The 12,670-nt window shown below is 41.8% G+C and overlaps 1 protein-coding gene across 1 annotated transcript; it reads left to right on the top strand.

Moving 5' to 3' along the window:
• The first annotated feature begins 1,550 nt into the window (after positions 1-1,550).
• On the top strand, positions 1,551-12,276 carry gnb2 (guanine nucleotide binding protein (G protein), beta polypeptide 2). Its single transcript, XM_084374123.1, has 10 exons — positions 1,551-2,356; positions 4,003-4,076; positions 4,163-4,201; positions 5,098-5,204; positions 5,351-5,414; positions 5,706-5,868; positions 7,354-7,420; positions 7,505-7,706; positions 8,973-9,189; positions 10,997-12,276. The coding sequence occupies exons 2-10, from the start codon at positions 4,020-4,022 to the stop codon at positions 11,101-11,103; spliced, it is 1,023 nt and encodes a 340-aa protein (XP_084230249.1). The 5' UTR covers positions 1,551-2,356; positions 4,003-4,019; the 3' UTR covers positions 11,104-12,276.
• Positions 12,277-12,670: the final 394 nt, after the last annotated feature.

Below are 12,670 nucleotides of genomic sequence, written 5' to 3'. Positions count from 1 at the left end.
AAGTAACAAAAAGCTAAACACGTGTTGAGGGGGGGGACCTTAAAAACTGTGACAAATCCTAGAGTTTGTCCATAGACAGACCAATGGCAGGACTCAGGACACAATTTTAATACAATTTTGGGGGAATTCTGAGTCACAAGTTATTTTTAACACCCTGCACTAAATCTCTGTGAGCCCTCAGTCTCACTAACTCAATCAGTCTCAGTGGACAAATGTGAAAATGTCACATGAGCCATCCTTCAGTTCAGCTCTTGATGCTCTGATGTCTCGTTCAGGGAGATGTGCAGCCTATCTGTTGGCCTATGGAAATTTCCCATTCAAAGCAGAGAGGATGAACATGCATGCGCCAGGCTTTCCAGTAAGTACATTTACTCAAGTACTGTACTTAAGTACAATGTTGAGGTACTTGTACTTTACTCAAGTAATTCTGTTTTCTGCTACTTTTTACTGCCACTTCACAACATTATGGAGGCAAATACTGTACTTTTTTAATGCTCTTATATCATTGGCAATAAAAAACAACAACACACAGACACTGATAATCAGAGAAATGCTGAATATTGGATCCAACCCACAGTGTACATAAACGTATATGTAGAGACTAATTTTTACTTGTAACCTATTTTGATTGAGTAACTGTGCTGCCAGAAAATTACTTTTTGTACTAGAGTACAACTAAAGGATAAGTTCCTGCAGCATTTTCCAAAACAATTGAAGTAGATGTGGACTTGTTTCTAAACGTAAATAAAAAAATACATATATATATATATATATATATGGCTCCATACAGCTCGTCTGATGTAATCCAAGAATCTGGAGTTATTGTTATTTACAACCTTTTTCAAGGGGAAATCTTCACTGCACCTGATCTGAAGTGGGTGCACGAATAATAATTTTGGGATCTTGGGACACTCCTGCTCATGAAATGTTTTGTGGACCACGAAACTTGACCCGACTTTCCGTCAACATCGGCTGAGATCAAGACTGAATTTTCCATTTTGGGGTGAACGTACCCTTTAATATCAGATAGGCCCACTTTACCACTGCAACTCCAGGAGGTGACACCTTCAACAAATTCATATTTAGACACTAAATCTTCACTTTTACTCAGGTTTGACTTTTGGGTACTTACAACCCTGATGCTTTCACACACTGTTCTCCCCTCATCGTGCTGCACCACTCAAACCATGAAATAATCATAAATGGACACATTTTATCTGAAAGGCCTCAACCTACAGGACCAGCTCATGAGCAGATCAACTGGAGGAGCGTGTGTGTGTGTGTGTGTGTGTGAGCCTGGCTGCAGAGTGGTCTGATCAGAGGGGGGTCATGGGATTTAGCAGTATTTAAGAGATGGGTGTGGTTGAAACATGCTTCATGCCCGGATTTGAGGATCCTTCTGCAAGCGCTCACCGCGTGATCTGGCAGCCTGTTTCTGAATGATGATATTCAGAAGAGAAGAGAGAGAGAAAAAAAACAAGAAAAAAACAGGAACCGTGTGGATAAAGTGACCGAGGGGTCCGCCTGTCTGAAACCAACACAGCTCATCCACTGATGGCTTGATTTCTTGCAGCCAGGAGACTTTTTTCTTTCTTTCTTTCTTTCTCTTTTTAAATCTAATTTTATAAACGAGACGAAGCCTTCGCAGATTTTCTCTCAGCAGCCTAATTCACTGCTGACTGTGTCCTGATGAAGTGTCGGTGGCAGAAGAGGGAGGAGGAAACCAGAGAGAGAGAGAGAGAGAGAGAGAGAGAGAGAGGAAGGAAACGAGGATAACGTCACGAGAAGCAGAGTCGGAGTAAAAACGGACCGAGCAGTGTTTAATGGACAGTCCTTGATGCGGGCCGGGGCACCGATCTGCGCTCAACCATCGTGTTTGTTTACGCGGACAAATATGTTTTTGTTGACTTGCCGGGCGTGAAAAAAAAACAAAAAAAAAACAGAGGAAAGAGAGACGAAGAGACGGAGAGGAGACGAGAGGAGACGGCAGCAGCGGCAGCAGCAGCAGCAGCAGCAGATCTCATCTTTTTCAGGAGCTCCGCTAAAGCAGAGAAATGGAAATGTGCGGAGCCCTCCTCCGATCGCCTGTTTGCTGAAGGATTTGGAGGCAAGCCTCATCGTGACACACGGAGCCTGAAGTGGATCTCCTCCTCGCTGCATCTCTTCCCTTTGTGGTGGTTTTTTTTCTCTCTCTCTCTCTCTTTTGCTTCTAATGCGTGATAAAGACACATAGTGGGATTTTTTTTTTTTTTTTTTTTTTCTGGATTTGGAAGACGTTGCCTTCAGGAGGGGGAGAAAAAAAAAAGGAAAGAGGAAAAGAGAAAGAAAGCAGCGAAATCATCGGGAGAATTAACAGGTAGCCGCCCATTATCAATGCTGTGACAGCCGCTGTAGGCCAGCCCCATTGAGCGTAAGATGGCTGGGTGATGATGCGCCTATTCATGGCATCATTTCGACTAAATTAACTTAGCTACATCCGCATTCTAGGAGCCGATCTCTGAAACAAGATGTGGTCAGGGCCTTCAGCAGCCTCTCTGTGCTGCTGATCAATATGTGATGTAGCCTGCATTGGTAGGGGCCTGTGTTGCCTGTCTGAATCCTGCACACAGCGGTGTCAAAAATCCTGCATCTTTGTTCCTCTACTGCGGCTTTTTATTTCAGCCCTGGCCTGCTGCATGTGTTAACCAGAGCCTCTCGTTTTCCATGAACATTTTACCCCTCCTAACATGCACGGGCTCGGCTCTCCTCCTCCAGATGCAGATGTAGCCATGCCATGTTGGTGGAGCTGCACATCAGATGTGCATCCAGAGGGGTGGGGCCACTCACACTTGGCATCCTGTTCTTTGAGTTTCTTGTCTGCTTGTGTTATAACACATGCTTCTCAAAGACGTCCAGGTCCACTGTATTTACATCAGCATGAAGGATTGAGCCTGGTGGAGTGTGTAGCGATATGCGAGTCTTTTTGACACCCTTCCCTGCACGTCCTCCCAGTTGATGCTCACAGGCAGCGAAAAAACATCCACATCTGAGCATCTGGCTGGACCCATCCAGGCCTGATCTCTCCACACCCCCAACCCCCCCCCCCCCCTCCCCCTCCCTTCAGCATTTCTCCTCCTCATTGGCTAAATGAGCAGCTGTGCCAGGAGACTGAGACCCATGATGCACCCCTTTTGGCTTCCATTAGCGCCGTGTGATCCATCTGGTCGCAGGTCCCTCCAGGGAACAGTGACCTACTGTAGCTAATTGCTCTTCCTCTGCAGCGTACACTGTATGCATGTTTGCTGCAGAGCGTTGGATTTGAATCTTCTCAAAAATGCAAATACAAGCGCCCTGTGTCGGGAGGCTGTTTGAATGTGTAACTGTGCTCCTATCAGGAGCAGGAAATGCTGCTTCCTACTGAAAGCGCGATGTGATGTACTGTACAGTGTGTGTGTATATATGTGTGTGTGTGTGTGTGTGTGACCCCAGTTGGCCCACAGCTGAAGGATACATCTCCTGCCAGTGTTGGAACCACAGTACAGCCTCAGATGACAGGAAATAAAGATGACTGTGTCTAGCATTAGCACAAGTTCTGACTTGATACACGACCTGTAAGTGCACAGTGTGATAAGTTCCCCCAGCTTTAAAGGGAGTGTTCGCGCAGTATCTGCGATGCTGGCTGCTCGATAGCAGCTTAGTCATTTCAGATTATTCTCCTCAGTTAAACCAGGCATAAACAGATTACAAGGTTTTTTCGCACTGTGTGGGTTCAGTAAACCTTAGAGATTAAAATGTGTGTTTTTTATGTTATTATTATCTCTTTCCTGCCACGAACAGTATTTTAAGTAAATTATTTTACCTAATTGATTCATTTTAGATGAGAGCGGATTCCTGGATTACTGGATTATGGAAGCACAAAACTATGTTAATCTCAGCGGGCCTCCCTAATATATACACGGGCAGTAATTTTTATGAGTTTTTCAGATGATACTTTATGTAAATCAGAGTGTGATGTTTGAACAGGCTCGGACAAATCCAAAATGAGTGAGCTGGAGCAGCTTCGTCAGGAGGCAGAGCAGCTAAGGAACCAGATTAGAGTAAGTCAAATATTCGTGTAGTTCACCTTTAGCAGAATGATGCTGATATTTTTAGCTGTTGTGTAATTACTTTTTATGTCCATTAGGATGCCAGGAAAGCATGTGGGGATTCAACCCTGACACAGGTAAGTGCCGCCAAATGTTTCAGGAAGTGAGACGCGTAGGTATAACTAGAGTGGGACCAAGTAGAGTGCATACCTCCGCCAAGGCCCAACAGTTAACATTTACATTCACATTTAGGGCATTCAGCAGACGCTTTTGTCTTACAGCGACTTACAGTAATTCATACATAAGTTTCCTTTAATTCAATCACACCTAATCCACTATCAAATAAAACATTTAAATCTGCCTGATTTTCATTTGGATCCACATGAAATTGTACTCGCTCATAGATACCCGCCATCTTAATACGCCCGATTTTTCTTTATCAACACGATCCATGCATTATACCCTGAGAAATTAATAGAAATGTTGAAAAACGCCCAACCTCGCAATGTTAAAGGGAGTGAGAAAAGAATTCCTGAATCCATCCCTGTATCTGGATCCACACCAAATGTTGGTGGGGACTGTTGGGGGCCAAGATGCATCCACCAAGTTTCATGGAGATCCGTTGAGTAGTTTTTGTGTAATCCTGCTGACAAACCAACCATCCAACCAACAAAGGCGGAGGTAATAAATGTCTATGAATCTTGATTCTGGTGGGTACCATGGTTTGGTGACCATCAGTTCTTGGGAGAAACTTGGCAGGTTTTGAAGACCTGGGAATTCACTAGAAGTGAAAATCTTCTCCAAATCCCAAATAATATGATGTTTTAAATGCATTTTTCAATATAAATGTATTCATATAATCTAAGTTGACATGGGATGTTAGCTATTCCTGTGTTGTGTTTGTCTTAGCTTCCATAAAATTTAAAGAAACTTCCCTTGGAGCCTCCCGTATCACACACAGTTATTATTAGCAAAAAGGGTGAATTTCATTAGAACTAATTGAACTTTGATTAACCTCTCCTCTCTAACCCAGATAACTGCTGGCTTGGATCCTGTGGGGAGGATTCAGATGAGGACAAGACGCACCCTCCGGGGCCACCTCGCTAAGATCTACGCCATGCACTGGGGTTCAGACTCAAGGTGAGTCTACCCTGCACCAAACGTTTTATATTGTTGGCTTTGACGCTTTGAAGCATTTGACTGTTCTGGTGCTTTGCATTAATGCGTACATTTTGACATTAAGCCGAAATGAATGTCCATCAATGTTTGAATGTTTGTCTCCGCAGGCTTCTGGTTAGCGCCTCTCAGGATGGAAAACTGATCGTCTGGGACAGCTACACCACTAACAAGGTAGAGTTAGCTGAATGGTTCTCCTCCTCAGTTCGTCAGCTGGGTAAATAGTCACACTTGGCCTCCGTCCGAACTGGAAGTGAAAGTGGAGTAAAGTCTTTCTCTTGTAGTGTGAGGGTGGTTGACTCATAGCTGCTTCCTTTACAGCTATGACTTACTGTAACATTTACAGTGGCATTAGCATCCGATTTTTAGTGTTGGCACTAACCCAATTTTACGCTCTTATTAAGGGTTTGCATTGGGTTTCTAACATTTTAATGTCTGCTGCCTAAAATATCTCTCCCTTCATAGATACATGCCATCCCCCTGCGCTCCTCCTGGGTGATGACCTGTGCATACGCCCCCTCTGGGAACTACGTAGCCTGCGGAGGCCTCGATAATATCTGCTCCATCTACTGCTTGAAGACTCGTGAGGGCAACGTCAGGGTCAGCAGGGAACTACCTGGCCACACAGGTGAGAGAACTTGACACTCTCAGCTATTTCTGTGTGACTCTTTCTGCGAGTCGAACTGATGAGACATTTCAAACGAGCATGTACCAGTCCCCGAGCCTCGTGGGAAAGCTCCGCTCCCAAACCGCTAAACAATGAAGATTTCATTTACATGGTTAATTAATCGCAGGGCAACACAGTCTTAATGAGCTGAGACATCAACTCTTGCCTGTGAGACTCTGATTTGTGACACTGTAGCTGCTGTGCTGCTGTACGTTATTAGATTGAACACAATTCTGTTCTAAATGAATTTATTCATGTGACTTGAAGTTTTTTTTGTCTGCCAATGAGCACAAGGACATGACGTTTACAATCTACTCGCTGTGATTTAAGCCGTGGAAGCCCATTTCTGCCAATCTGATAAAAAATAAGAACCAGAAAGTCGCTGGAATGAGGAAACTTCTGGAAATAATGACTTAGTATCTCTCAATTTTATTATTTTTATGTGTCTGATTATTTTAGGTTTCTCAACATTTTGCGATACATTTTGCGATACTAAATGACTTCTTTGGGACTCATTTCATATCATTGAGGTAATTGACTATTTTTGGAAGGTTTCTCATTATTTTGAGTCATGATTTTGGGAAACCAAGTCATTATTTTTGGATACTAAGTCATGATTTTGAAATAGGTGAGTAGTTAATTTGGGATACTAAGTTATTGTTTAGAGAAAGTTTCTCATTGTGATGACTTACGGAATCTTTATTTTTCCCGCCACATTGGCGGCAATGAGCTTCCATAACTAGCAACAACGATGATGGGCCAATTACAATGTAATTTTTTCCAAATGAGACACAAATTAATATAAAGACATCTCTAATGTCAGACTGTAATTTCCAGTGTGGATGGAGAGAACGTGTCCCCCTCACATTAATATCCCTCTAATCAATGTCCTTTTATTGATCAGCTGTTAAAATCCAGACAAAAGATGCTCTGAGTTGTGAGATTCAACTTTAATTATTATTGTGCATTTACATGAATGAGACTTCGATACATGGGTTTTATTGGTGGGTGTATCACAGTGCTCTTTGTCGGAAAGATAAATACAACATTTAAATGAATAAAATAATAGTTATGATAGTTAATTAAATAATGGGTATAAGTTATATACCATAAGTAATGATTTAGGGTCAGCGCATGTACTAAGTAGCATTTCACATAAATATTTTGCAAGCGCATCAGAAAGAATGATAACCAGTTCCATCATGAATTATTTGCCAGGTATAAATGTGTGTAATTCACATATTTTCTCCACCCTTGCTCTGATATTTTGCGCATTAGTTAACTGTTACAAAAATATTCTTTTTTTGTCCCTATTGTATTAAAGTAGATGTTAGTAATGCATATCTACCATCACCTACTCCAAAAAGAGAGCTCATCACCTTTAATATTCAAGTTTCATCCAGCTCCACGACAGAAACTCAACACCTGTGCTTTCTCTCCGCTCAGGTTACCTGTCATGTTGCCGCTTCATCGATGACAATCAAATCATCACGAGTTCAGGAGACACCACATGGTGAGCCGCGCAGATCCAGACACAGATGTGCAAACATGTTTTCCTGAGCTGATCAGTGTCTTAACTCTGCCCTCTCTGCCCCAGTGCACTGTGGGACATCGAGACGAGTCAGCAGACCACAGTTTTCTCGGGCCACAGCGGAGACGTCATGAGTCTGTCCCTGTCGCCCGACCTCCGCACCTTTGTGTCAGGAGCCTGCGACGCTTCGGTCAAACTGTGGGACATCAGGGACAGCATGTGCCGGCAGACCTTCACAGGCCACGAGTCGGACATCAACGCCATCTGTGTGAGTGTGCTCAGGGCAACGACAAGGTGTCGAATACGTAGCTCTATCCATACTGTTTTATTAAACGGAATCACAGTTTAAAGGGGCACTCCGTCCATTTTTACACATGAAGTGCAGTACACTCATGAGTGAAACCTCAATCATTTCTTTTCTGTTTTTTGGAATATTATATTTTATCCACCTTTTTCCGAGCCCCCATGATACCTTGGGCATTTACTGGAACCAGCATTTTCTATGGTAACCGGACGTTTATTCTTTCTCTTAAAGCGATTGGTACAGCATATCATTCATTCATGAAGATCTAGGTTAGCGACTTCATCGAGAGAATACCACAAACACTATTTTTATTGCTTAGCCCACTTAGCTAATGCTTCTGAAACCTTGAAAGTGCTGCTGGTGAGTCAGTTATTAAGATCTGAGCACCGGATGTATCAGCCATTATCTTTTCCCCAGTAACGTCCCCAGGAAACTTGTGGATTGACATATTTTGATAACAATGTATAAACCACACGCAAATCCAGGAAGAGGGCTACAAGCAACTAAGAGAAGTTAAAAAATAAAAGCTCTTATCTGTGTAAATAAAGAAATTATGTTGCACCCATTTAAAACTATAGCCAAGTATTTTATTCACGGTCTTGCCAACCCGTTTATAAAAAAAGTGGATAGTAAAGCGAGCTTTGGGGCGAAAGAAAATAAATAAACAATCAAGACATGGTTTGTAATGCCAGTAATAAATCTGACTGTCAACCTAAACCCAGTGATCATAATGTGCTGTCTGTTAACAGACCTATTAGAAATTTAAATTCCATATAACTCACTAGTTGTCAACCCAGCTGGCATCTTAAGTGGCAGTCTGCCCCCCCGTGTGCTGTCTAATACACTCTCAACAGAGCAGCTCTGGGATTTGTCTCGGTGACGTCACACGCTGTCTTGTCTCCAGCTTTGGGAGGGATTTAAACTGGGAGCATGCTAGAGGATTAACAAGATTATCAATTAACACCATATCTGAACATCCTGCATCAGTCCGGACTCCGACTGAGGCAATCTCCAGGTGGAGTCCGGACTGATGCACCGCACAGGTTATCTGACGGTGCACCAGGTGGGACACATTCAGTACGTAAAAGTGGGGAGCGTCACTCAGATTGATCACAGTCAGTCCAAGAGCAGAGCCAATAAGAGTCATTTTACTTGCACTCTATTAGTTTCTGTTTGTCAGTATAGTGGGAACTTCCTGCTTCTCATCCATCTTCCTCTGCTCCTCCCCAGTTCTTTCCCAACGGCAGCGCCTTCGCCACAGGCTCCGACGACGCCACCTGCAGGCTGTTCGACCTACGTGCAGACCAGGAGCTCAGCCTCTACTGCCATGACAACATCATCTGTGGCATCACCTCCGTGGCTTTCTCACGCTCCGGCCGTTTGCTGCTGGCCGGTTACGATGACTTCAACTGCAACATCTGGGACGCCATGAAGGGAGACAGAGCAGGTGGGTGGAACAGGAAACAGCTGATGTTGATGAGTAAAGAGGTTCAACCTGAAGCTAAAGTGAGGTTTGGATTCATTATGAGGCTACTGACCTGAGACATCACAAGTCTTTTCATATGTTTGTAGCTTTGCTTTGTAGTGTTTGGTGTGTGTTTGTGCAGCTTGAACACTTCACCATCAGCTCAAACTGTCCTTCAATTACACAGCAACTTTGTGTAAGTGCTTTACAAAAGATTGAAAAAAGATGGGATACTAAAATATAAAATATAAAAAATGGATTTTGAGACTAATGCACACCAAGACAGCAATAAAATGTGGGTTGTTATTATAATAAAATATAAAGAAGCAAGATCATTCAAGCAATACCAATGAAATTATAAAAAACTATGCGTTAAAAAATCATCATAGTTAAAAAAATATGAATAGAATAAAAAAATTATTGAAATAATAATGATAAACAGTAAAATGTTGATACAGCATAATTGAATAATCAATAATGATGACAGAATTTTAGTAAAACATGTATAAACACTGAAACCAAAGCTATAAAACAGTATATAACAGCCAGACTGGATGGACAGGTACTTCCAGCTCCACACAGAACCATATCTGTCTCTGCAAAGTGAAACTGACTGGTGTCTGACCTTCAGCTGCTAAATTTTGCTCAAAAACCAACTCTCTGTTACAAAATGAGTAACTGAAAACCATGATTTCCTTTCTCTGATTTTTGCAACACAGAATTTGATTAAGACATAATGTTTGATTTGAAAATCCAATCCAGCGACTAATTTACTGGGGATGCGCTGATACCAATATTTAAAATAACAATTTTTTTAGCCGATAGGTGCTGCTGATGTTGTTTTGTTGTTGTTTATTTGCCTTTTGTGCCAGGGAAACAAAGAAATCCTCATAGTTAAAAAACATAACTGAACGGGTCAGCCGTTCATTACATCATCTTTTAAAGAGCACAAATTCGATCATCATTGATGTGCCACCTCAGATAAACATCTGTTGAAGTCACTGATGAATGTCATCTTATTTGTTGAATATCGGCTGATACTGATGTCCGGCTGATATATCGGTTGATCCCCGTAATTAACCTCTGAAAGGAATGCAAAACTGTGTGCATGAATAAAAAAGAAGTGCAGTTATGTATTTTCAAATTCATCTCTGGGTAATGTAGATAACTGCAATATATGGTTAAGAAGATGGAGGTGATACGAAAATATCCCATGCTGAGCACTGTGGAGCTCTGCTCTCCTGCTAATGAACTAATCAGTGTAAGCCGTATGGATTTATGTTTCTAAGAAGGGAAATGTATCTGGAAGCAAAAGACATTTCACTGTTGGAGTAGAAGAAAAACCAAATGCAAGCCTTTAATAAGAGCATGAAAATCGGTTAATGTCACTGAAAATGTTACAATAAGTCATAGTTAGAAAGGAAGCAGTTATGAGTCAAACACACTCCTACGTGAGAAAGACAAAAACTCACAATAATCCTTGTAATGTTTCCAGAGTCGTCTGATGGTACGCACAAAAACTGTGATTTGTAACTGGGAGTTGTACTGACAAAATACAACATAAAATAACCATAACGATTTCATCATGATTTATTTTCGGGGGGATTTTAGCTGGACTTAGAAATGAATCCACTCGCCTCATGCCTTATTTTGTTGCAAGCTGAAGCCGTAATAAACACTAGGTCGCTGTGTTCTGTGTGGTTTTAAAAAAAACTTTTCCCCACAGCCTGGAGAGCAAAACATTTGACAGTAACAAGTCTTCTTTTGTTCGTCCTCGTCCCTCCTGCAGGAGTCCTGGCCGGCCATGACAATCGTGTGAGCTGTCTGGGCGTGACGGATGACGGCATGGCGGTGTCCACCGGGTCCTGGGATAGCTTCCTTAAGATCTGGAACTGAGCCATGCACATAAACCGCAAACACACACACACACAAACACGCGCGTCCAACAGACAGACACCGCTCCCATCTTGGGCCACAGTTTGCACCCTGTATTCACTGTATGTAAGATTCAACAGACAAACTGCAACATTGTACTGTACATAATATATATGACTTAGGTATGAGTTCACACACACACACACACACACACACACACACACACACACACACACACGCTGTATGCAGGACAAGACGACACAAGCTGAACACACGCACACACTACCTACAGCTGATTTAAGTGCACAGCAGCGAGCCTACAGTACACACACACACACACACACACACACACACACACACACAAACAGCCACACACACACGATCTGTAAAATGTAAAAATGTGACCAAATACAGTTGGATCGTCAGCTGCTCAAATAAAAATACACAAATGCCACTATAACCTAAAGCCTTTTAACACGTCTAACACACACGCACGCACGCACACACACACACACACACACACACAAACACACACTTTTTCCTGAGAGACACTGCTCCTCGAGTTAAAACAGGGGAGGAAGACGTTATTGGACAATTCTGTCTTTGTTTACAATGAAGTCCAAAATGCACTTCAGACAAATATTTCTGTACTATTTTTGTCTCGGTACCACACATATCTCAGTGATGCTAATGTGAAGGAAGAGCGGCCGCTGAAGAGAATCATGTGAGTCCATTAATACTGAAAAACAAATAACCACTGACAGGCAGGATGGACCGATGATGGACAGAGTCGGAGGAAAATATCAGCTCTTATTTTCATCTGGCTCCACACATCATGTAGTCACTGTTTTTATAGATACGTACCCCCGCATACAGTTCAGTACATCTGTTCTTAAGCTTTGGTTTGATTCAGTTTTTTACACTTATTTTATTCATGTTCTCCCTGTGTGCCTCAGATACACTTTAAGGATTATTAATAGAGAATATTGATGAAGTTAAATTAACAAAAAGAAAAAAAAAAAATTAAAATGAAGAATCTGAGATTCAGGAGGTGGGTGGAAAATAAAAGCATTATAAGACACATCTTAATGAAGCAGGAGCCAGTATTCATACTTTGACTTTGTCAATGTATTATCTGGACATTACGACGGTATAATTGTACATAATATTAATAAATAATAGCCTCTCCTGCCAGTGATTGTGGTTTCTTTTTTTAAAGCACTGTTGAACACAATGGGACATTTATTTATACACGAGGACGGCGATGGAAAGTGGGTGCAGTTTAGTTTGGTATACGACTTAACAAAATGTCTTTTCAGGTACTGAGTGGCAACACATACACTGACCTACACTGTTAAATTATAAATGGTTTTAGCAGAAATTCTACTTTATTATTCTTATTTTACTATCGAACATTAAGCAGTCTTTGGAAAGAGGGATGCTTTTAAGAATCTGTTCAAGTGAGATTTTGTTCAGTGGCTGATGTTTATTGGCTCCAAGAGTTAAAGGGGCACTATGTAGTTTAGGAAAAGACATTTAGAAACTAAGAAAGGTAATATTTACAATATTAATGAGGTAATAATACAAA

The sequence above is a fragment of the Pagrus pagrus genome (assembly GCF_965226575.1).
Source record: "Pagrus pagrus genome assembly, chromosome: 14".
NCBI lineage: Eukaryota > Metazoa > Chordata > Actinopteri > Spariformes > Sparidae > Pagrus > Pagrus pagrus.
Note: the sequence above shows the minus strand (reverse complement) of the source record. Positions and strands in the feature narration are given on the sequence as shown.

Bases quoted from the DNA above. Each gene is read 5' to 3' on its own strand.
- gnb2 (XM_084374123.1), top strand. From the start codon at position 4,020: ATGAGTGAGCTGGAGCAGCTTCGTCAGGAGGCAGAGCAGCTAAGGAAC. The intron at 5,869-7,353 runs GTGAGAGAACTT...CTCTCCGCTCAG, and splicing joins GGAACTACCTGGCCACACAG to GTTACCTGTCATGTTGCCGC. The intron at 7,421-7,504 runs GTGAGCCGCGCA...TCTCTGCCCCAG, and splicing joins AGTTCAGGAGACACCACATG to TGCACTGTGGGACATCGAGA.